At 36.1% G+C, this 26,157-nt stretch overlaps 1 protein-coding gene across 3 annotated transcripts in view; it reads left to right on the top strand.

Moving 5' to 3' along the window:
- Positions 1-26,157, top strand: part of ARAP2 (ArfGAP with RhoGAP domain, ankyrin repeat and PH domain 2) — a 137,122-nt gene that overhangs the window by 23,457 nt on the left and 87,508 nt on the right. For all 3 annotated transcript variants that reach the window (XR_008449626.1, XR_008449627.1, XM_009566588.2), the window contains exons 8-9: positions 4,174-4,294; positions 7,124-7,305. Coding sequence is in view for 1 of the 3 variants with exons in the window: in XM_009566588.2 (XP_009564883.2) it covers positions 4,174-4,294; positions 7,124-7,305 (303 nt within the window). In the remaining 2 variants the exon portion in view is untranslated. The remainder of the gene's footprint in view (positions 1-4,173; positions 4,295-7,123; positions 7,306-26,157) is intronic.

Genomic DNA, 26,157 nt, shown 5'->3' with positions numbered 1-26,157 from the left:
AATTAATTAATTTATCCTCTTGGAAGAAACAAACAACTTCTTAAAACCGATAGATGATAGTACAATATGTGTGTTTGGTAGAGATGACATTGTATGCATGTGCATTATTTGAAATGCCAGAAAGCATTTTCCATTGAAGATGCATATTAAACTAGGAACAAAATACAATTTCAGATAAAAGTTCCTGAGCAGTATGCTGGGTGATGGTAATCAATAAAAGTCATACAGGTGCTGTGTAATATACACAGTCTTAGACCTTTTTGAGCAGATTGTGAGGGGGGGTAGAACTGAAGTAGGAAAAGAAATTTCATTTCCTGAGAGACCAGAGAAATTACGAACAAGCTCAAGAAATTATTTGCATTAATCTTTATGCCTGCTGATTAGGAACATGAAACAATCTGTTTTTGCTTGCTTACTTTACTTCACACAGTAGAAGACATGATTTTGTAGATGAAGGGAACAATAGAATGACATTTGGATTGTAGTGACAAAAAACGTTGCCCCTTTGAGGTATTCATCCCAGGGCTTCAGAGGAGCAGAAAAGAAGGGTAGTCATTAAGAAAGACTTGAAAAATACAGCGCTGGGATTTGCTTAACACTGTCTGTAGCATAATTAGGGAAAGAAATGCTAATGCAGAATTTTAAATCTTGTATTTGCACTGGGGAGGCTTTCTGGTTGGTTTTTTTTTTTCTTTTGAAGGTCACTGAAAAAGTTACTTGGAGGTCAATTACTCTAGAATAGTACGTGTTATACATTCGTGTATCATAGGAGATTCTAGAAATCTTCCTCGCTGCTCAGCAGAATATTTAGTGTGTCACATGATGCATAGAAAGCTACCAACTCTGTATCCTCTGAAAGGACACTTGATATAAAGCTCTGTTGTTTCACATTTCCTGTAATCAGAGTACAAAACCTCACTACTGAGATTGAAAGAGAAGCTGTTGGTCTGTGTGTGTATATAATCTGAATCAAATCTGGATGTCTGACTTGTTAACTTGATGAGTCACATATGCTGAGAACTTTTCATGCCTGAGAACTGTGAAGCCTGAAGCAAATTCTGGGAACTGAGCATCTGATGAAACTTTTGGCCTAGCTTGCTGATAAGAGGAGAACATAGTTGATTACCCGTAATTCTCAGTGCACTGAGATTGTGCTGTGTGAGCAGTAGTGTCACTGGGGAACGTGGGTCTCTGGTACAGTGGTCTCTGCTGGACCACTACTCCCACACTCACGGTATTTGTATTGCTGGGTAGATGTGTACCAGCATCGTCCTGCTGTTGCTTGTGTGTTGTTACGTTGACATCGTAAGCAATTATTTGCAGACCCACCAAGATCTGCATGCAGGTCAAGGGAGTGGTTCTGGTAAAAGACAGGAATAGTTATGCAGTACATTGCATGGTAATGGGTATATATATATATATATATATATATATTTAAATGGGGAAGTTGTTTTAACTTTATATCTAATGTGTGTTTGTGCAAGGACATTCCTAGACAGACAAACATGTTATAAAGAAATTTCTATGGTTTTGGTTTCAGATGTCAATTAAAAGATGTCAATTTTCAAAAGGAAGCCAATCCTCTGATATTTTTCTGATTATTACAAGCGGAGAAGGGTAGACTCAGTGGAATGAAATTTTATTTTATAGAAACACTACCAATATTAAATAGATCTGTTTGTCATTCAAATTTGGAACTTGAGAGGAGTGAGGTTGAAACGAAGGGAAAGTGTGCTACATGGCTGTTGAAGAATGAAACGAGTGGAGGATGGGGAGGAAAGACACAGAGGACAGTATTCCTGAAAATACGTGCATGGTCCATCTAAAGACTTCTCTGAATGATTTAAGCCTTAATCGTCTAAACATTTCTCTAATTTTGATCTAGTTGTGTGTCAGCTTGTAATCAACAGAGATTTCTTCTTTATTTTATATATGCATATATGAAAAAAAAATTTAGTTTTCTGCAGACAGCACCTGACCTAGGAACGGGGTTTTTTTGAACCTGTGATGTTGCTCATTTCTTCGGTGTTCATGGTCCTGAGCAAGTTGATGTGGTCAGACCAAGATCCGGTATGGTTTTGTCTTAACAGAATGTGGTTAACTGAAGTGAGAGCAAACTTAAGAAGGGAAGGTTGAATTTAAGAAGCCTTTTCAGCTACCCAGTATGCACAATTTTTGTTTCAGATTTCTTCCTGCTTTCAGCAGGAGAACTCCTAGTGCTCTCATGTGCACTTTATGATAAAGCAAAACCTGCTGATTATGTTGAAAATTTTTTATTATAAAAATCTTAGGGACCCTAACAAATATATTAGTGATTTAGGAAGAAGGCCTTGCCTTTTCATGTGAAGAACTACAATATTTTGTCATGCTATGTTATATGTAAGCATACATAACAAAGAACGAAATTCACTGCAAAATAAGAGAGTCATTGTCATTCTTGGAATAGGTTATGTTTAACCTGTGGTAGAAGGAAAGCTAAAGCAGTGCCAAGCAGTGTTTTCCACAATCTTCTAGCCCAACTCAGAAACACAACTGTCAGGGAGGACTCCATTGGGCTTTATTTGAAAAGAAAAAATTTCATGAAAGCAGTTGATGTCAACATTTTTTTCTTTTCCCCCTAGTAAATGCTTTAGCGACACTAAAACTAGTTCACACCTCTCAATAACAAAAAAAATATCTGCAAGGTTTTTGGCTGAGTTTATTTGGGTTTGTTTTCTATATTCATAAACAATTTGCCTTATTTCTTGTCTTTAGTACTTCAAAGAGACAAATTGTATCTTGATCAAGAAGAGATTTTTAACAAAAAAAGGCATTATTTCTTGCATGTGAAAGAAGCTGCTGCAGAAGACAAATTGAGAAATTATTCTGGTTTAAGCTTTATTTGAAAATGCAAGTGCCTTGGAGAACAAAGGTTTAAAAAGGGATGATTATTTAAATAGCAAAACCCAAACTGCAACTGTGCTCAGCTTAAAAGGAAACTGACTTTTTTTAATCAAATCAAATAAGATAGCTGGGACTTTCAGCAGTCTGGATTGTTCTCTTACAGTACCAAATACAGCCACTAGATGCCTGCAAACACCGTAATATAATTATATCTGAAGACCTTTAGAGATAGTGTATGTAATAAGTTTGCCATTGTGAAGGATTAATAGTTAACCTGGTATCCAACCTTATTACTGCATCTGAATAGTAAATCTTAGAGGTCTGAATTGTCTTTGTTAGAAAACCAGTTGATCAAGGCATAGTGGGGACAGGAGCATCAGTGTTCTCTGGAATTCAGGAATTGTGCAGAAGTATTTCTGAAGTGTTACACATCTGCTTGGGCTTGCCTCCCCTCCTTCCCCCGGAGTACTTATGTTAATTAGGCTAAAAGATGAACTACTTGGAGGAAGTACTCGTAGCAGTTCCTTTTTCTTGTTTTGCTTTTTTTTTTTTTCCAATTCAGTCCCCAATTCCTAGTTGGAAATTAGAAAATTTTGGGAATTTGCTGTGATGCCAAATGATGTTTTAGAGGGTTTGTTTTCATGCCACCTTATATAGTAGAAAGCTACATACCTGATACAAGCTAGCAGATTCTTGTTAGTAATGACAGGGCAGTGGGTTTTTCCAAAGAGCCATGGCCCACTTTTAAGTTCAAAATTAGGGATAAAAATAGTGATTTCACTTCTGTTATTGGTTAGCCACCGTAGGAGTGGGGAGGGAACAGTAAAATTCTTTGTGGTTTTCTGCCTGGAGAAGGTACAATTTTTCTTTTGTCTGATTCTATTCTAGTAATATAATATTTATATTGTTTTTAATTATGGTTCTGTGAGATAACTTCATATTATTTTGGCACAATATTCTAAATTTAAGAGAGTGTGGTATTTTGCAATATTAGTGCCATAAAACAACTTATGGAGTGGTTTCTTGAATATATGCATTCTATCTCACGATGGGATTTTACTCTGTTTCAGAAGGCTGTAGGCGTGCATAGACACAGCACCGTGAAGTTGGTGATATGTAGGTAGTGAAGTGGTTTACTTATTGATGCAGTTTTATTAATGGTGTGGTAAACTTTTAGGAGCACAGCCCGTGTATGTGAACTTCCTAAACATCATGGCAAGTAATATTGCCTCAGAGACATTTAACTTTCTGTGAGAGTTATTAACTATTTATATTGCCTTTTTATTATAGGAAGTGTTCTCAAAGGGAATAATACTGCTCTCTGCTATAGAAACAGTAAGAGTTCAAGGCGAGAATAAATTTGAAATTGTCACATCCCATAGGACTTTTGTCTTCCGTGTGGATAAAGAAGGTAGGTAGAACATGTATGAGTCTAATGATTGCCAAAAAGCCATGTAATCACTGTTGGTAAATTATGTTTGTGAAATATAAGTTTTATATTACCTGAAATATTTCTGGAATCCAGCTGTTTTGGGCCTATAAAGTGAAGCTGGAGATAACTAAGCATTATAAGAACAGCTGCAATTGTTAGCGATTGGCTTTCAAAAATATAAAAACATTATTTTCCAACTCCTCTGCCTCCTCCCCCATCCTTTCCAAAGGTGAATTTTCCTGAGTGTTCATCAAGTCTCCCTTGTAGCTTTTACAGCATGTGTGCTCTTGGCCATCTGCTCTGAGTCACTGCTTGATATAAAATTGACAAAGAGCAACAATGAAATTGATGGCTTGAATGTGATGCTGTGATCAAAGGAAATCTGGGGTTTTCTGTGTCTTTATTTACTGCCTTACGCACTAATTTCAGCTGTGTATTGATAGAGAATACAAGTGTAAATTGTAGTAAGGAAGTTACTTACTACATGCCTTCTAATTTAATGTTTTATCAACCTACAGCTGTAATATGTGGAATCAATATCAGTGAATCTATGACTTATTTATGGAAACAATCTAATAAAATGGAATACCTAGGAAAAAAAAAAAGATATGCAATATGTATTTATAGCAGTACATGCCAGACCCATTATAGCTAAGGGTCTCTCAGCATTTCCATTATCAAATCCCATTTTTATGGGTTATAGCTTGGTTGTAAACATTTGCTGCAGGCTGTAACACGAGTGCAGCATCAGTGAACAAATCCTTCTTATCAGGTTTGGCTCAAATAATTTCAGGCATTTTTATGCTCTTAGCTAGGTTTAAAAGTATGTCTTTTTCTTCCAAAGTTTTTTCTACTTTTTTTATGGATTGGAACATAACCATCTTGGTCATTACCAAAGACATTTGGTAGGGCCATAATTTACTTTATGAACTGTTGCCTTTCCATGCTATAAAAATGTTAACAATATATATTGACTTAAAAAATGTATTCAGAGCAACCACTTCTTATAGATGAAATTGCATTTTCACTTAGGCCACTATGTCCAAAGCTGGTTATATTCTATGTGTAGAGCTGTTCACTTAAGGTTAGAAATGTATGTTGTACTTTGGTCCTTATTACATTCAGATCTGAACAATGAATTCACAGTAAATTATCTAAATAACCTTGTTTGCTTTCTCTTATGTAGAACACAAACTGTTACTGATGCTATTCCTTCTGTGGATTTGTGGTTGGTAATTATTCTAGGCCTATTTGAAGGGTACTTAACTTCTTTTCGAAGATTTTGAAATGCAGAGTTTTATACACATTTCTTTTAGTGGACCTTATTTATTTACTTTCTTCCTGCTGCTAGAGTATCAAAATGAAGAACGCGATCATTTTGTTCATTGACCTGTGTCTCTTGATATCAATACTGATCCACAATCAGTGGATTATAGTGCTCGTTTCGTTTGCTTCCAGTGCTCTGATATATTCTTTCTTTGTATATTCGAAACTACACTGGTTTTGGATTGTTTTAAGGAAAAAAACCTCTCTATATAAATGCTTTGGAATGTTTAGGGGCATTTGGGGTCAAAAGAATGATTAGTTAGGTAATTGCAGTGAATTAGAGCATAATCTGCTCAGATGTAGTGAGTTTTTGTTTAATTGGAGTGAAATACCATTAAAGGAAAAGTTGTAGATTAATTTGATGCTCTCAACTAAACTAAAATATGCCTGTGATCTTTTCAAAGTACTTTAAAAAAGTGTGTATTAAGATTCAACTTCTAAGAAGAGCGTTTGAGTCACCTTCCCCATGTTAGTCTGTTGGGCTGCTATCTTCCTCTTCTTCAACCTATTTTCTGATGCTTAAATCTGTGCATTTGTTCCTTCTTGTTGTACACATGACATTTATGAAGTAAGGACATTACTGTTTTTAACAGTGCTCTTTGCAGTGTCCGGCACTTGTTGTGTCAGCTTTATATATACTGTGGATAGAACTTTTCTTCCCTCCCTGCCCTGCCACTATATTTTATCACCTGAACTTTTCGGAGGACAGAGTTGAAATATTCATGATGTTCCAGTTGCATTGGGCAAGTCTAATTCATTCAGAGTGTTCAACATTAAAGTATATTGATCTTAGTCTGGTGAAATATCTGAATGTAGTGAATGAGACTGAGTGGAACTTCACTACTTCACCTACTTATGTTCATGTAATTGTAAGTGTTAAATTAATAATGCATGTGAAGATATTCAAACATGCATTTTCTTGATTACTCAGCACTCTGGACAAGATCAAGCTTAACCACTACACCTCAGTGGAATAGATTGTAAATTGCCAATTGTTTTTGCTTAAAAGCCAAACATAGAACTGCATTGGCAATAGCCTGCCTCTTTAGTTACGGATGATATTTAGTCTCCCCCTGATTTTTGCTTACAGAATTTCTGTAGTTCTCTCCCATTGATCTAACTTCCAGAAGGTGAACATGCCACCTGTCTACTGCCTCGGTCTTTAAATTCTCTGGAATTAAGCATCTTAGAACTAGTAGTCATGATTTTAAAAATCTTAGTCATCATTTTGTATAACTTCCAATTTGTGTGTTGCTACTTGGGAGTTAATTGGATGCCTGTCTTTAATAATGTCTCTGCTGATACAGACTCTCATGTTATTTTCATTTACACCTCCTCTTCAAGGTGGACATTCTCTCTAGTGGTTTAGCTGTACCGTCCACCAGCACAGCATAGTAGAAAGAACAGGAAAACCAATGTGTAGAGAAGAATGGAGCTACTGCTTAACCCTATGTCTTTGTCTAACTTTTTTTTCTTGTTTAGAAGAAAGGAATGACTGGGTTAATATGATGCTCAATGCCTTGAAAATGCAGTCTGATAATAACTCTCAATCTCGTACTTGCGTTGCCCCTGAGAAAAGTGGCTATCTTGAGCTGAAAGGATACAAAGCCAAAATCTTTATTCTACTTCAGGGGAATACTGTGTGGATCTGCAAAAATGAGCAGGTAAATTTTTCCTATGCTTTTTGTGAATGAACGCTTATAAAGATGATTTAACTAGTGAGTTGGAAACTGATGGCTCTTTGTGAAAAGGTGCATTTCAATATAAATGCATATGTCTTTTTATGTAGTACTTTATTGCTGCAGTTCTCAGAAGGCTTCAAAAAGCAGGCAAAGTATCATTATGTCTGTTGTACAATGGTAAAAACGAATACATAGTGTGGTGAAGTGAAAAGCCCTGACCGTCACAACAGGCTAGTGGCAGGGCTGGGATTAATTCACTTTTAAAATGTGTGCCATAAGCACTCTAATAAATTAAAAGATTTATTTTGTGGACTGGTTTCACTGTCCCTCAGTACAGTGCTCTGGAAAGTGTGCTGTACAGAAGCAGATTGTGGTATTTAAGTGATACTTCAGCTAAGTGTTGAAAACTGATGTTCTTTTTGTTTTTAAGAAAGTAGATTGGCCAGATTCTGTTGTGCACTGTTATATTTTAGTCAAATCCATTATTAAGAAACATAAAGTAAGCCTATCATTTCAGCTCCCACAATCTAGGGCTTTTTGATTTGTTTTGGGCACGACTGTATTGTCCTATAATGTAGTTAGCTGTGGAACCCTTTAGGATGATGAATGAATCAGATTTAATGAATGACTGTGTGAACTAGTGGTAGAAAATCTATTGCAGGACATTAAATGGAATTTACTATTTCTCTGTGGAGAAACTAGTGACCCACAAGTAGCTGGAACCTGGGAGGGCATTTGGGGGAGGTGTTGTTACATGCTTGCCTTGTTCTCATTTTCTCTCAGATTTGTGTACAGGAAAACTCCTGTTACAAATATGAATAGTCTCTCAGTAAGGCTTGTCATTTTCTAGTTAATCTCACCTCCTCTCCTGTGATCCTCTTAAGTGTGAAATTATTTAGATGGGCTTGAGGGACTGCATAATGTTCAATATTAGATCTTGCTATTCTTTCCCAGGGTATGGCAGGAAATTTGAGACAGAGAAATGCCTTAGGTACGTTCTTAGAGGTCAGTCAACAACCAACTAATAAAAAACGTGATGCAGTTCATGGATTTATACTGTTCTGTAGCTATAAAAAATTTATGTAATAGTATTTTACCAAAAGAGTATTGGCTATGTGTCATTTGAATTTAAGCCTGCAGCATGTGTTTTGTTGCATGAGCAGCATGGAGAGGAATTGGTCTTCACAGTTGCGCACATTGCTCTTTAGGTAAACCAAAGTCCTCAGTCCTGATAATTGTAATGAACAGGTGACTTGCCAGTTAACTTATTTAAGTTCGCGGCTAGCGGTCTTTAAGGAAGAACAAAACCGAAATGCCAACACAATACTTCTACCCTGAAACCCTGGACTTCACTGAGGTTCTCTTACATCTTTCCAGTAGCAAGAAGGAAGTCAAACAACTTAATTTATAGTCTCTGCCTGTGGGATAACCCACACTGTGCTGCTATGCTCAATATTTCTGTTCCATCATGAGACTTCCAGGTATTTAATCAGTGAGAATCCCTGGAATGCATTCTGATCAATGAGAGTCCTCTCTCTGTGGATGGTCATTGTAATGAGCCACTTCTACTTTCAGAATCAATGCTGTTTTCATCTTATGGCCCTTAATACTTTTGAATGCTCCCTTATGGATGTTCTGAGCTTCTTGATTAAGGGACAAATGTGGTACTTCAATAAGATATACAGACTTGTGGAAGAATTTTTCTTCCAGAGTGATAGGTCACTTGAAACTAGCTATGTCCCTCTTGAGAGTCTCGGTACGAGGCATCCAATTTTTGCTTTCCTCCTTCTTTTTCACTCTACCTACATATAAACATTGGGAGCCTTTTTCTTGCCTTAAGTAGTCCTTTGATCTTTCTCTCTTGATATGGGGCACTCAGCTCTGTCCACTGTGCTGAGTGAGTTTTTCAGGTTGTGTACGTTCATAGAAAACTATTCCAGAGCCATTCACTGTTGAAGAGTTCTTGATTGCTCTGTTTTACATTTTCAGGATGCAGATTTTAGCTGTCTTAAGAAAATCTAAGAAAGCTCCCCCCCCCCCCATCAGTTTCCTTTCTTTTTTTTACAGTATTACTTTTGATGTGTTTGTGTTGGTTCTATTGCTTGTGTGGTCATATGATAAGTTGTATCAGTTCTGTCCAGTCAGTGTCATTGAGTTCAGATTTGTTTTAGCTGATGATGAAAGCACACCCTTCTTCAGCCTTTCTACTAGATTTTATTCCGTTATACTACATGGATGCTCTGCAGGGATCACTGACTGCCGTGCAGCAGCAGGCAAACCAAAATCAAGCCCTGAAACAGAATGAAGGTTGAACATGCTGCTAGCGTGTCAGCCTCTTCTGCATGTATGAATATTAGAAATAATGGTGCAAAAGCAGCTTCTTCCTAATCTTATTTACTTAAAACAAAAAAAAGCAAATGGTCCTAAGATGTTTCTGTTTAGATCCTCCATTTGAACAGTGCCTCTTTCTTTATTCAATTTCTGACTATTTGGAATCACAAGAAATATCTTCTGTCTTTAAGCTTTCATAGTCTGTAATTCTTCTCTTGCTACCTCTTCTGATTTATTTTCATGTTGAAAACTGAATTATTTTTACTTCAGCAATGAAAAAAACCCAAGCCAGTTATACAGCATGAATCCATTAGAGGGCTCTGTTGTACTAAAAATCTTTCCTTTTCTCAAGTTTGCGTTAGCCAGTAATTACCAAGCAAGTATGTCCAGGGATGTCTTCAAATCCTGTTCATATTGGAATTCAGATCCATACTAGAATGACTCCCAGAGAGACTTTACAGGGGTTTATTATAACTGCAGTGCTAAAAGACACCTATTTAGACTTCTTACAATGTTGAAATGAGATTGGATCAAGCTGATTCATCGATTTCTATTAAACTTGATAGAGGATAGTCCACTGTTACCTTAAAAGATTTTTCTTCATCGCTAAAAATGGAGAATATCCTAAGCCAAATGCCAAATCCTAACATAACCACCATGAACTTTCTGAAGTTCAGATTGAGATCAGAACATCATGTCTCAGGCCCATTTCTAGTTAAAAAGTGATTGGTTTAGCTTGAGCTTCTGGCAGTGATATAGTGCTAGTATGAAACCATCAATTTCTTTGACTCTCCATGTAGTGTGAATTTCTTAAACTTCCTCTCTGGAGCAAAAGTGAAAAATAGATTTTACAGAATCAATTTGTTCAACCTGCAACTTGCTGAAATTCCCATTTCTATTTCAAAATCATTCGTGCTTAAATAAAAACATGTCATCTGATCTTTTGTGACAGCTCAAACATTGGCTTGAAATGTCAGTCTGCTGTAGCGGTGCCAGTGATAACCTCCCCTCTGTGACCATCGGAAGGATATGACACGTGCTTGTCTCGTCTGCTAGAATATGCCCCCTTCTTTAGGATGTTTTTAAGATTTACTCATATCTAAAGTCAGGGAGGGTCTAAGTGTCACAGTGTTTGCACTAGACTTCGGCTTTAATAAAGAGAATTAAAGATTCTCATTGTTACTGCTTTGGATCATTCTGAAATAGATGTATTTACCTGTGATATTTGAGGAAACTTTGCCAAATATGAAGACTGGGAAATGGTATGGATGACTATGTGCCATAATTATTTGTGATTTATTTTCCTCCATGTAGGACTGTGACTTAAAACTTGAATAGTGATGAGTATTCTCTCTGTTGTGTACAAGCAATAGTATCTATTTCTTATCAAAACTGTCTTGTTTCACTCTGGTTCAATATGCTTACTGATTTCAGAGAGTTTTTTGTTTTGTTGAAGATTGAAGTGATTTGCTCTGTGGAGGTGGAGTTGTTATTCATGTTCAACGAACTAGTGATTTTCACTTTCTCTCTGATGTGATGGTGCATTTGAAACAAAATTGGACAAGATAAAAAGATGTTTTACAGGAAATTATATCAAACAGGTAGAAGATGGCAAAGGGTATAGATACCAAAGGGTGTAGATGGAAGGACAAGTCAAAGGTGATGCTTGAGATCAGCGTTCTGAAAGAGAGGAGATGATGTGAATGTTAGTGAAGTGGAAGGGATAGGTATGTGTGTGTATGTGTGTATCTATGTGCTGATACCGAACAGCAATGTGGTTTTATCTTGTTAAGCAATACAGGCTTTGAGCAACCTAATCTAGTGGAAGATGTCCCTATCCACTTGGCGGGGGGGCGGTTGAAGTAAGTCTTTAAAGGTCCCTTCCAGTCAAACTGTTCTATGATTCTGTGAAATTCAGTGCCAGAGATGATGTGGTTGGGAGTTGGGCGAAAACTTAGAAATCTATGACTTTTTGGTATATAAGTGATGAGAATTTATAATGATCCTCTGCGAGAGGATTGTTCATTAATAAATGTTCTGGTTTTCCCTGGAGAAAATGTAATCCTGATTAATAATCATGAACATAATGGATGAGAAAGTGAAACCCTTAAAAATAAGTGAAGAATCTGTTAAGTACATTCTAAGGTGTCTAACAAAGGAAGATGAACAGGGAAGAGTAGTTAAATGAAGTCTGGAAGATGACTAGTATTGTTTGTCATGCTAAAGCAGCATAAGAAAGCCTTTATAATGTATTTAGATTCTTCTTTATATCATTGTGATAATATTCATGAATACAAGATGAGTCCAAGGTGATGACAACAGCAATATGAAAGAAGAGTTGAGGGGAAGAGTTGAATATAAATTGAGTAAAAAGCAAAATAGTTGCTTAAAGATTTTGAGATTTAATGAGGAACTATGAGCAAAGCAACTGGCAGTTTGGGAGAGAAAACTAGGGAAAAAGGGGATTAAAGGCAACAGAAGAAAACAGGAGGAGGAATGGGAAGACCTTTCAGGTAGTTGAGTGAGAGATAGAGAGAAGTGCCTCATATGCACTGGGGTGGGGCGGGGCAGTGGAAGGTGGAGTTATTAGGAATCAGAAAACAAGAAAGAGTGTCATCCATGTTGTTATGTTCCCCGTCTCCCATCCTTGTGCCTCTTCCCTCCCAAGATTGAGTCCCTTTGGAGGTTTTTTGGCTATAGCAGTTATTAGTAATAATAACTGGGAAGCTCTCTAATGAAAGAGTTCTTAACTTGATTGCTGGTGTGCAGACTATGATCAAACATGTTTGCAAACATATGAATGATTCTGACCTGGAATGCCTTAAATAGTTAAAGAAAAAGAATTGAACATTTGTCCTCCTTTCTCCTTGTTTGATTCATTCAGACTTTACTCTTTACTTCAACACTATACAAATCTATAGCAAGATGTTAAAAACCAAAGTCAAACAACCCCAAAATATACTAGAGACACTGGAGGCAGAAAGAATAATATGGAGAAGTGTTTTAAGATCAAATAAACTGATAAATTGGTGACTTGAAGTGGAAGCAAATGATCCAGCCTCTTTTAAATACTGTTGTTTATATCAGGCCATAGCTGGGATGATAGTTCAGGTCATATTCCTGATTTTCCAGCAGTTCCTTGGCAAGAAATTCATTCCAGTCTTCCACACTTAAAACTACAGGAAAGATCAATTGCTGTGCATGACATCGCTAACAACAGAAAAGGAAATAACTTGAATTCTGTAAGACAGCTTTAAAACTTCCTTTTTTGCTTGTTGTGTGATACAAAATGAATGATTACAGGAAATATCTTGAGCGGGAGAAAGGTTTCTTGTTCTCACCATTACTTCTTTGTTCTTAAACTAATTGCACCCCTACTCCAAAAAAGATAAAAAAATACGATTAAAAAAAAAAAAAGCTATTTAAAGTAAGGTGTTTGAATCAGACAAGAAAAATGTGCCAGTGACAACCTATACAGGGAAAATCTACATTTCACATTCAAAAATAATTTTGTGGGGTATTGTTCTAGGTTTTTGAAGATACTGAAGAACATGGAGAAAGGCATAAACAGGAATTTGAACAAGAAAAATTAAAAAGTTAATGTTAAGCTCTTCTAGATGCAGTTAACATTTGACACCCTGAAGACTTTTTCTTGTTTGGTTTTATACTATTAAGATTTTATTGAGGATGTAAGTACACCTAAAGCAATCATGAGACATGGTATAAAGCCTAATGCCTCTGTAGTGATAAAAAGCTTCATGATTAATTTGATTTGGGGTAGAGGACAGGGAAGGAGGAATGAAAATGACAAAGTTATCAACTTCTCAGTAATGCTCAGCTAAACCTTCTGCATGACTAAGAAGTTTACAGGCAGCTACCTTGATCATGTAAAAATTATCAGTCAGCGAAGAAAAGTAACGTTTGTTTGAGTATTGTGAATAAACAAGATTTTACAGAATGGCACAGCACATGTGTAAACAATTGAAGTAGGTTTTAGATCTGTTTGTCATAAGGTTATACCACTGTTGTTGCAGTATCGGTGAAACCGTTTTCCTGTAAGAGTACTGGAATTATGACAGCATTATCCATCGCTATGCATGTTACTTGCAAATAAGAGGTATTAGCATGTCTTCAAATTCCATGATAAAATATTCTATTGCATCAAAAGCCTTAAATATAGGAAGCAGAGCATTGTTATGTGTGCTTCCATTTATAATGGCAGGCCAGATCTGCAATTATTTATTTATTTTAAATCACATAAACAAGCTGTTTAAGCATTCAATGAACTTGAAAGATTGTATGATCAGTGTGTGTGCTTGTGTATGACTACATAGACAAATAATGGAGTGGGTGTTTTTTGTATGTGCAACAAGTAGGTTTGAGATGGCAAAGAAAAAGTATTTTTCAGGAAAGTAAGATCTCTCTTCTTTCAGTAGATCAATATAGCGTGGAAATAAATGCACCTAGAATGTTATTTTGCACCTAGTTGATTCCTGTTTAATTGTAAACATATCAGTCAGTTCTCATTGGAGACATGTTGAAGAACTACTGGGTAGCTTTGGTTTACTTTTTTTCTCTACATTGAGAGCAATATAAAACACATTTTTCCTATCCCTTACTTCTATGCATTTGCTACATTTGGACAGAAGTAACTTTTAACATACTAGTGGCAACATTGATTACTTTCGTTTTTTCCCCTCAGCCTACATCCTTTACTTCAGGTATTAAACTAATTAGTATAGCTGAAATATTACAAAGTCATTACAACAGTGAAGAGCAGAGCATTTCTGAAGCAGTGTAGACAACATGTCACCGAAGTGTTCATTCCATAAACTTAAGAGAGAGGTACAAACATATGTTACAATAGTGTATGTGAATTCCATTTCCTAATTAGTTAAAAATACCATGATATGCCATTGCAAATTTTTAATTATTTAGCATTTATCTTCTGTTATTGACTTGCCATGTTTGAAATCTGTTATAACTCAATTAACTAAATCGGGTTTATGACTTTGATCTTTAATTGGTGTGACAGAGCTCAGAGAAGTAATGTCACAGAAAGATATATTTTTTAATATTTTTTTTGTACGTTACTTATATAAAAAAAGAGCTAAGTTGTATGGATATCCTTCTATGAATGCTAAAATTTAGCAGAGAGGTGAGACTATTCCTTTGTCTAGTCGGAAGTGGAAAAGCAGCAGTTTTGAAGACTTTTAGGATTTGCCTAATCTATGATGAGTATGATAAGATGAGCATTGACAGTTGGATTTTGATGATTAAAATGTATTCCTTGGTTGCAATACTAAATAAAATGGATTAGCATGCACCAGCAGGAGACCGAAGAGAATATCTGCAGTTCATTTTTGTGCCTTGTAACTGACACTTTACTGTCTAGAACTCAAAGTGCTTAAAACCAGGAGATTGATCATAATGCATTTAGCTTGTAGTAGCTGAACAAGCAGGGAAAGCACATTGTTCATAAAGAAAACTATTTTGGCATTCATGGATTTCCTGTGCTACTTCATGAAGATTTTTCAAGATTGAATGGTCTTGAGTCAGTCTCTGAACAGCGGTCATCAGAGTAAGGACCATTGGAATTTGTTTATGATGCCTAGAATTTGTTGTCATCTCCCTCTTTTTTTTTTTTTTTTTCTTCATACTCTTGTGCTCCCCATCCTTTTCCGTTGCAAACAATTAATCAAACAGTGAACACTTGCCCCGTAACTGCTGTCTTCTGCATAGTGGGCACTGGAAATATGATCAGTGTCTTTGCTGGCAGTGGAGAGACAGCAAGTTGAAATTGCTGTTGGGCTAGTAATTAGGCCATTTGAGTGTTCATCAGTTATGCAAATTGGATCGTTTAAAATAAGAATTATAAAAGTGATCCTTAAAATTCTCAGAACATTAATATCATAGTAGATTAGCTGACATTTAATCTTTTGGACCTTAAATAAGTTGTTTTTCATTTTGCTGTTTTCTTTATGTTGGTTGGAGCAGTATGGCATTGTCCAGATAATAACAAAGTATTATTTTGTTTACTCCGCTATGTTATGTCTACAAACTTTATTCTAAATGAATTCCCCATCCTTACAGCAAATTGAAGGGAATTAGTGATATTCAGCATAGTAAGAATGTGGGGAATACCTCTGTGTGCTTTCTCAGCAATAATTTCTGTCCCAAGTTAATAAATTGCTGGGCCAACAAATTTGAACTTAATCAACTCAAACTGAATTATTGCCTCATGAAGCACTTCAGTGCCATTGTTATTAAATGAAATTCTCCCTCTGAAATATTTTGCATGTAAAATAATATCTTGTTCGAGAGGGCATGTTTTGTAACTCATTCATTAAAAATCAATATCTTACAGATATTTGCCAGAAAACCTTGCTTAAAAGTGATTTCCATCTCAGCATGTCAGTCAGTTGTGTTGCCCTCCCCCTCTCCCTGCCCCAAGATCCACCTGAATGATTGATCGATATTTAAGCTTTTAAAGAAAAAATAGAAAAATGTTGCATGCACTGTGAATTGTAGCAAAAATCAAGCTTTGTTATCTTCACTTAAGATGGAAGGTTGCCTAAACAGCTGTCAACTGTCAAGTGGGCAGGTGGAGGACCATGCGAACAGACCTGGACAGTGGTTGAGAGGGGAAATATGTTCAGCTTAATAACAGAGAAGATAGAAAGCAATGGTACAGGAAATAAAAGGTGGAAATAATCTTGTTTGTATTTTAAGTGATGCTTAGTGAAATTATTATGTTTTGAGCATGTCAAACAACTTTTATTTAGTTGGTGGGTTTTGGTTTTTTTTTTGTCTCTTGAGGACCTTTATGTTTTGCTTCTGCAGTGGATTCAGTAAGAGTTGTTTTGGGGGAGGAGGGGAGTTGAGCCAAAGAATGAGTGTGTTTTATGAGTGGCAAAGAATGAGTGGCAAAGAATGAGTGGCTGATGAGTGTGTTTTATTCATGGAGCTAAACACTTTAATTATTGACTTTGCCAGTCCACTTGGGGATTCTGATAGGTAGTGTTTAATTGAGTGTTACAGCTCCTGTCCATTTCTTTAAGGTGAGGCTCTCCCTTGGATATAACTCCATTTTGATTATGGCAAAATTATTGTCTCTGTCCTGTACTGCCCTATATTTTCAAATTTTGCAGGTTTCTATACTCCACATCTAGGCAGAGAGAAATCTATGTCCACTGTACTGTGTTTGTTCGCATTTATACTTGTCTGTATGTAATCAGTCTAGTATGCAGAGCTGTGTTAGAGATGTGTGAGTATGGTTTGAACAAGGTCTTGAAGCAGTGTGGCTGCATTAGTATAATTAATATAACTTTGTACACTGCTTCCTGTTCCACAATCACCCTGTCTGGCACTTGTTTGAGAGGCTCTGCAGGACATTGTGTGATGATGAGAGGTATGATGGTTTTTCCAGCCAAGGGCTGTAATTCCTTGCTATGGGGTCATAAAGAAGTTCAAAGACAGATAAAATGACAGCAGTCAGCAACAGCAGCTCAGTTCCTGCAACACAGAAGTAATTGCAGCCCATTATTACAATTGACTCTCGCTTCTCTCCCCTGAAGGAACTGAGTAGCTGCCAATTTACTGGGCTGCAAGGAAACTGATGAGCCAGGAGATGGGGGTCATAACAGAAGTTGAGCAACTGATCAAGGCAAAATTCATTAGTACTCAGTAGCCATAAGAGAAGAGAAGGCGACAGTGCTGACTGGTTATCACTGATGCCCAGATGGGAGATGGATTCTGACTTCCAGGTTGGTTTGTTTCACCTTGCACTTCTTTTTTTGCAAGAGTGAGGGGGGTGCTAGCATCTTTTGTCTTATTGTGTTTAAAACAAACCAACTACACAGCAGACATACCTGCCAATTTTATGTGGTTTATCTAGAAATGGCTTATTTTACCCTGAATAAGTACATCGGCTGTTTCTCTGTGTGTTTTGTGTGTGTCCCCTCTGTAATCATTTGTGTGTGTGTTAGGTGTTTACAGGTTTCTCTTTCCTACTATAGCTAAAAAGGATAATTTATAACTTGCTTTTTATTTAATGACAATGTGTGGTTGGTAAAACTTAGAAGCCTCATTTGAGTATGATCTTAGGTACTTGCACTTGCTTACAGTAAACGTGTACAGTTAGCAGTTTAGACATGAAACTTGTGTGTCTTTATTGGTGTTCTCAGCAATAAGTGCTAATGTGGAAATAAAAGGGATATATCTTCACAAAGCTCTGTTTCTGAGGCTCTATGCCTTCATCCTCTCACTGATGAAGAAAAGAATATCAGAAATACATCTCAATATATGCAGCTGGAGCTGTACTGGAATTTTACAGGAAGAAGAAAAAATAAAGGTTAATAGAGTGCACTGTAGGTACAAAACCAGAAGATGTTATCTTATCACAGTTCTGCATGATTCTGAGGTGCTGGCTTTTCAGGTCTTCTAATTGTGCAGGTCTTTCATCTGCAGACCTAAATTCCATTTTTCTACAATGCATGTAGATGTACTTTAAAATTAACCCTAAGAGGCCTGTGCAGATTTTGTTCTAGCTGCTTGTCTTTCTGAATGGAAAAGTCAAAGATGCATTTTCAGTATATACAGGGCAGTTTAAGTGAAGCTGTTTGTTTTAGTGTCTAAACGCAGATACCTGAGGTGAAACTTCAGCTCTGTGAATGTCAGTTGCAGCTTTGCCATTAATATCAGAGTTACCAGTTTTTCGCTTTAGTCCAGTATTGTGTTTCATTCCTGAATTCATTCCTTGTTCATCCTAGTTTCTTAAATGGCATGGTCATGCTGGGAAAATATATCTTCTTCTAACTGCAGTGTGTTTGCAGATTGTGACTGCCCATTCTTACTAACATAGAAGGATTTTTTTAAAAGATTTTCTATTCTCAAAAAATCACTGTAGCGTATTACAAGCTTCTGATCCACACTGGTGAAAAGTGCTACTGCTGGGTTTCTGAATATCCTGAAATTGAGTACTTTTATAATTCCACTTCTAGTTCTATTTTACTGCTTGTGAAATTCTCTTTTACAGTGTTATCTTGATTGAGATGCAACTTCTGTGTGATGAGATGTACCTGTGTAACTTAAGCTATGAGCCAGAACCGCTTTTTTTTTTTTTTTTTTTTTTTTTTTTTGTAGCTGTGCTTCACCATGGCGAGAAGTGGTTTCAGCTTGCTGATGTCTAGGTCAGGATATTGCTGTTAGATCAGCCTCCAAATCAGGGCTTCAGTTTTTTTGTCAATGAACAAATCTTGTCCATGAAGCACTGTAGGTGCTCTTCTTTACTTATCTCTGATCTTAGCTTGGCTTATCCCAACATAGTAATATGTATATGTTTAAAAATAATTTTTATTTTTTATTATTGCATGATTTTTGAAGGCTTTTCTAGTACAACATAGAGGGAACAAATTTTTAAACTTGCAAAATATTAAGATTCTATTTGCTGCATTACTCAGAGTTTATTAATAGTTTTAGAGTAACAGTTTAAGTAGTGATCAAGGCCCATTGCCCAACACGAAGATTGTGCTCTGAAACAGTTAACATTGCTGTTGGCAAATTTCTTCCTTGTGTAAGGAAATGAATGTAAGTGGACCTGAGAGGTGAAAAGAATAAAGCATACACATGGAATCATTATGCTACAAGGAGCTCACATGTGTGTGGCTTATTCTGGGTCCTGTAAGACCTTCCTGTATTGTTCATTGTGTGACAATGGGAAATTCAGTGGAACAAACAGAAGATAAATGTAGAAATGGTAAATGGAAATAATTTGTTAAAGATCATGTATTTTTTAGCACTCCTTCTACCAACTGGCTCTCTAGGTAGTAACACTGAATATGCAAGTTATTCGAAAGGAGTATGTTATGGGTTTTTTTAAGGATTGTTTTGGTTTAGTTTGTTTTTTCACTTTTAATTTGTGGTAGTATTTTCTTTAGAGTATGATTGGTCCATATTTGTACAGTTTTCTGTTGGATGTAAACCTCTGCTTCTCATTAGCAGAAAACAATTTCATTGCAAGCTTGAATTTAATTGATTTCTACATAAGGTACTTCTAGGTCTTAGTTTTTGAGTTTTGAAAGACTGATGAGACAAAGCCTTTTTGGTTCAGTAAGGCTGTATTAATTCTAGACTCAATCCTGAAACATGAATATAGTGCAGATGTTTTTCAGATGTTCTTTATTTGAATTGTGAATGCCTTTGTTTAAATTGCGTAGCTGTGATTATTGCCCTTCTTAGCTTTAATCACTGTAAAATCAGAACTAAAGAAAAAAAGAAATCACTAAAAACAAATGGTGATAGTTTTTATATGAACTCATAATAAACATTATTTACAGTAGATTTACAAGAAGTTCAGTAAAATCTCATAGGCATTTAATACCCTAGCCATTTCAGTACATAAGGTATGAAAAGAAGATTGCTTATTTGTAAGCTACATTGATTTGTGAGAATCTCTTACATATTTATTTTTATACTAACAATATTTTCTTTGTGTGGAATTGTTACCTTCATGACAAAAACCCCAGGCAAATATGAAAGGTAATAGCTGCTAAGCAGTACTTGTATGCATGTTCATTAGTGATATAGTTTTACAAAAAATCAAAATACTTTGTGGACATGTATCTGGTATTTTCGTCTTTGTTTGTCTCATAAAGACAAATTAGTATGTGTGAATTTAAAGCCAGCAGAAGAACATATTTTCATTAAAACCAAAAACAAACAAAAAAAACATAAGCATTCGCACCACACCCCTTCCTCCCTCCCTGCCTCTACTTTGGTGGAACTAAATGTAAGGAGCATGTCTTCCTGGGAGTGAAAAGTACTGAAATGAGTGATTGGGTTATTCCAGTTTATCAAAAGCCAATGTGCAGTGTTACTGTTGTCATGGCATCAGCCCTGTCGGTCCAGGCACAGAAAAATGTATGGTAAAACTCTTGGTGCTGCTGTTCGCTGTTTTAGAGTAAGTGTTGCAGATGTAGGAAGAATTCACAGATAGTAGTTTGGTCTCCTTAAGTTTATGATTCTATGTGTTAGTGGAAATTTGCTGTTTTATGGTGGCTTCTGGAAAATGCCTGTATGTACATGGAGTCTGAGGCACGTTCTTGGAAGTTATTGTGTGCAATTGGGTTTGTACTTTCCTTAGCTTTTTTTTTCTTCTTAAATTAAAGATCACAATGTCACTTGTTAAAGTGAAACTCTTCTTGTGGCTCTGTGAGCAGCAGGTATCTAAGATCTCCCTAGCAGGAAAATGTACTGTTAGCACAATCCACAGCTCTCCATATTTCATTGAAATACTCCTAATGACGTTTTTATGTCTTTTTTTTAAATTTGCATCATCTCAGAAGGTCCATTCAGGTCGATCAGAAATCTAAATTGTTAGTTTTGTTAGCATCAGCAAGGAAATCCTGTAGTGATCCAGATCACAGATACTTTCTTTTTAAAGATATGAAAATATCCATCATAGGTAATCCTATTTGGTTGGCACTTTAAAAAGTGTTACTTTTTTTTTTTAAAGGAATTGTCCTTTGTGAATATTTTGAATTTTGCAGATTGCTTGGAGATCAGATTAATGGGCAAACAAAGCTTTGGAAAACTTCCTCCATCAGGAAGCGTTACTTCTGTTAATATGCATTGAAGGATAAATTATGAATTATTTTTGCGTGTGAAATTTGATATCATGGAATTAAATCATATTTTACTAAAGTATGAGAGAGTAAATATTAGTAATAATAATAGGAAATAATATAAGAAGTGTTTTAAGGTAAATAGTAAGGACTAATTGTCTTAGCCGCTTGCTGTTTGCAGTCAATAAGTGAAAGCGTTATGCTTGGTCAACAATACTTTTTACTGGTAAATGTCATAGTTCTTTATTTCCACAGGTAAATTTGGAGGATAGGAAGAACTCCATTATGTTGAAGTTTTCTTGATTCATTGGGGGCGTCTTTGTCAGTGGGATTATCATTCTAGTTTTCTCTATGGGTCAGTGACAGCTGTACAAAAAGGTCTATAAAGAGGTTCATCAGTTTAGGATTCAAACACTTTGTTAGCAGTTTATCTGAACTATGAATACATGACAAGATCTTATGTAAAGCTTCAGCAAGAAAATTTTGAAGATGTTAATCCAGAAAACCATACGTAGTAGTTTTAAAATACACGGATCCTTCTGATCCTCAGAGAACAGCTTGATAAATCTTCCAAGAAGGTTTCCAGTTGTGAAGCATTTCCACAGAAGAGTCCAGATGACTACTTAAAATTTTAATAGTAATAGCTGCATTTAAAAATGTTTTTGCTTCAACGAGCTGCTCTGGGTGCTCACTATAGGGGAAGTGTTTATAAAACTACATGTTAGTCCAAAAGGGTGGCTTTAGGGATACGTTTTTCAGCTAAATGAAAAAAAAAAAAAGCCAAAATTCTTAGCCAGGTGGAAGGGGTCAAACTATGAAAGTGAGGAAAATTGAGGAATTTCCAGGCCATGATGGGTTTCACATATGTTAAACTGGCATCCCTTTGGGATGAAAAATGTGTGAAGTGAGCAGCAAGAAATTAAATGGAATAAATTTCCATGTGTTATGAGTTATGTATCGTAAGGAATACTGTTGTCTCTTTTAATATAAGGCAATGTTATAAATGGCAATTGGAATGAGAATAAAGGTGAAAACCTTGAATGTAGGCTGTACTTGTGCATGACAGGCTTTGAATTTTATTTACATGTTTATTTAGCTGCTAAATCATATGACTATAATTATGTCCTCTCATGATGTTTCATGAAGCAGCAAAGGTAAAGATCATAGCTCAGGTGGGCTGCAGTTGCTTCAGCCTCTTTAGCTAATAAGATTCAGATTTCTGAAGGATCTCCATGCTGTAGAGGAGCCCTGTTGGAAGGGAGTTACCATAATTGTTCGAACTAGAGCTTTGTCTACAGTTGTCTTTCATGTGCTGGGGGGCTCTGTGGGGTATGTGTGGAGGTGAGTGTGGCAACAAAGAGAGTAGTTTTGTCTCTCTAGCTTGATGTCTATGAGGGTATTTGCTGAGATAGCAAGGCAGCGTTTGTATGTGGTGTTACCAGCTTCCTTTTGATAGTTCGTTCTGTCTTGTTGTGCCTCAGATGGGAGACTGTTGCTTCTGTAGTATGTTGAGTAACAAGAAAAAGAAAGCATATGCATGCAGAAGGGAATATGTTCTGCATCACACATTCTGTACCTCAGCTGAACTCTGAATTGTGTAATAGTTGAAGAATTCAGTCCTTTCAGTATTTTTCTAAAGCAGCAACGCAAATGACTGTGGTACGTTTAAGTAATGAACTTTACTTTCTGGTTATAGCTTTAATTTGCTTTGTGTTAAAATGTACAACTTTATGTAGAATTCAGTTCCTTAAATTGATGCAGCAATTCAGACAAATTATTTCAGAAATAACAAAAAGTTTATTGGACCATCACTAAATGGCATGCATACAAATTACTTGTAATGTCAATGCATTATTGCAGCATGGAATTTTTTTTCCCTCCCCTTTCAGCATGTTTCTGCATAAATGAGAAACCTGTGAATATTTCAAATAATAACTTTTCCTCTCCTCTCTGTTGTCATCTTCTTGCTTTGTTTTGAGGACTAAGAAATCGAAGCTTTTAATTTGTGTATGTATGTATTTGTTTGTGGCTGTTTTCTTTGAAGACCTCTTCCATGTTAATTCACTGTGACCATACACTATATCGTCTCTTTCTGAGCCTGGAGAGGAGGGGAGTGGGGAAACTGAAGAGTCCACGTCCTCTGCTCTGACTTAAGTTCCTTAAATCTTGTTAAGACCTGAGGTAGTCATTAGCTGTCATTATGTTGAATTAGATTGAAGCCAAAAATCTATCTAGAGTAAAAACTTATTTGGGGGTCAGTAGGAAGACAAGTGCTCCTGTGATTATATAAACATTTTGGGGGAGAACTTAGCTAAAAACCTGTGAAAACTCAAAAAACACCTGTGTGAAATGTTACCATGATTACAGATTTGTGCACCATTCTAAACATGGCAAAACTGGCCTTATTTCAAAAACCTTAATTTCATCCAATTAAATCTATACAATTTAATATCGTCCAGTAGATACTATACCATGCTGTTTTCTTCCACAGCATTGCTTTCTTATTCAGTGCATTGTTTACTTAGTAACTGTTTGATAATTTTAATTTCTTTTCATGGAGTAATCTGTTCCTTTTTAATTGCACACTGCTGAAAGGTACTTAAGAATCCTTCACTGGTAAAGGAACATTCTGTGAGGAAATGGCTATTTCAAGAATGATTAATTCATTTTTCAGAAGTTCCTGTTAGATAAAGAAACACGATTGCCTTGTCTGTATGACCCCACAGTTCAGAGAAACAACAAAAAAATCGATATATTTTACATTCACTGTTTTCTCTGTCTTTTATAGGAGGGGTTGGAGGGAATAGTTTTCTATCAAACTATACTTGCTCAAAATACTGCTTGCGTAGGTCTCAGCTGAAATTCCAGTTGCTCTCCAGTTCTGCAAATCAAATCCTAGAGAATAGGGTACAAGTACTAGGAAATGGAAAAGGTACGGTGAAATGACTGTGTTAAAGCTTTTGATTTGCACTGAGTGGAAATTAACAAAGGGAAAGATAAGAGCCAATTCTCCAGGATAGTACTTAGTCACTTTAATTATGTGATCCTCCTGCTTTTTGTACTTTGTGGCCTATACAGAAAAAAGGGCTTTCATCTTCATGTGTCCTAGGTTCATCCTGTACAAGTAAGGCATGGGTCTGATGATGCATAATCAAGTGATTTAATTGTGTTGATGTTGTGAAATACAGACACATAGCTGCTCCAGTAAGGATTCTATATTACTTCTGTAATAAGTGAATAGACAGATTTGTATGAAAAGTAACATCTAAAGTTTTAACTGCCTTAGAGTCTTGGTCAGGAATGCTTTTTCAAAATGAATCTCTTAAGTTGTCTGAATTCCTATGTGTTGGCTTTCATCATAGAGCCATCTCAAAGTATACGTACTAGATTTCTTTATAATGCAGTGATGAGGAGTGATGTGGAGAGGGATCTGCTCCAGTGGAATATCCAGTATACTCCACTGCAAACAGGCATTACATGGCATTGACTAGAGCTAATCTACATGACCCTTCTCTCCGTTTGCTCCCTTCCTTATTTTTAACCTCCGAAGTTATGGATGACAGGTTGTTATTACAAAATGTTTTGCTTTTAATAAAAGCTCAAATAATTTTCAAGTAGTTCTATTATAGAACACAAATTTTACTTTGCTAAGTAAAGAACCTAAAATTGACGATCAGACTACTTTTCATATCGTAACAGATGAGCATGAATCTACAGAGCTAACATTTTTGTGTGAGTAGATATATACTATTTATACATGCTTCATTGTGGTTTCATTTTGAGACTGTAAAAGGGATTAAGTATGTCTTTAATTGTGGCAGTTTTTAGTCACATCCATCATGTGTAACTATCAGCTAAAATCTATATTAAAAGATTTTAGGCTGTGATGAGGAATGCAAGTCTCTAAAGATTTGAAAAGGTTGATGAAAGATAACTGGAGAGGCTAAGCCTAAGTATAGCTTTAAAGGAGGAGAAATCTATATAAACTTGCAGAGAAGAATTAATATCATTGAAGCAATTTCTGCATTCCTAGTCACTGTTTTTCAAACTCTAGTACATAAAAATGTCTTAATTTTATGGAAACAAATTTTTCCAGCTTTCTGTTGCAGAAATTAGCCTTCCTTACTATATGGAAAGGCTGAAATAAATAACTCCAATTAAGGAAAATATGACTGTTTTATCTGAAGGATTCTAGTTACTGGCTTTTAATCTTTCTGGAATAACTTGGTTATTTGATGGAAATCAAATGCCATGGGGCTAGAATGAAAAAAAAAAAAAAAAGTTAAATTGGGAATTCTGTGGTAGCTTCCCCAAAGTAAACTGAAAGAGCTACTGCAAATGGCAAAGGTAAATTCAAGGAATTAGGTAAGTTTTATTTCGGTTCTCAGAGGTATTGTGATTAAAGGTCAAGAACCTTCTCTGTATGAAGTGTAGGACAAGAGTAGCGTGGATGGGCCTTTTATAAATTAGACATTGGATGGTAAGAAAGGTGGATGTTAAAAAAAAAAAAAGCATGTGTGCATACATTAACACACAGATACATAGACATACATGTGTGCATCTGTGTATGCATGTTTTTACATGGTATATTTTTCTTGTATTGACTGGTACATCTTACCATTACTGGAGCCTAATCATGTCTTTGCGTGTGTGCGCGCACTCACTCTTAAATATTGCGTGACCTCAAGATCGGACAGCCAAAGATAAAACAATCAAAGGGGCCATAATCTCTTAATTCACAGGAAGGAGACTGACATGCAGTGAGAATACTCTGTTGATGTAGTAATTTCCAAAAGTACTGTGCTCTCACCGTACACCAGTACTGTTTCTGTACTTGAGAGTTCTGTACTTCATGTACTTAAAAATATACTGCAAATAT

The sequence above is a fragment of the Cuculus canorus genome, chromosome 4, assembly GCF_017976375.1.
Source record: "Cuculus canorus isolate bCucCan1 chromosome 4, bCucCan1.pri, whole genome shotgun sequence".
In the NCBI taxonomy this organism is placed as follows: Eukaryota; Metazoa; Chordata; class Aves; order Cuculiformes; family Cuculidae; genus Cuculus; species Cuculus canorus.
Note: the sequence above shows the minus strand (reverse complement) of the source record. Positions and strands in the feature narration are given on the sequence as shown.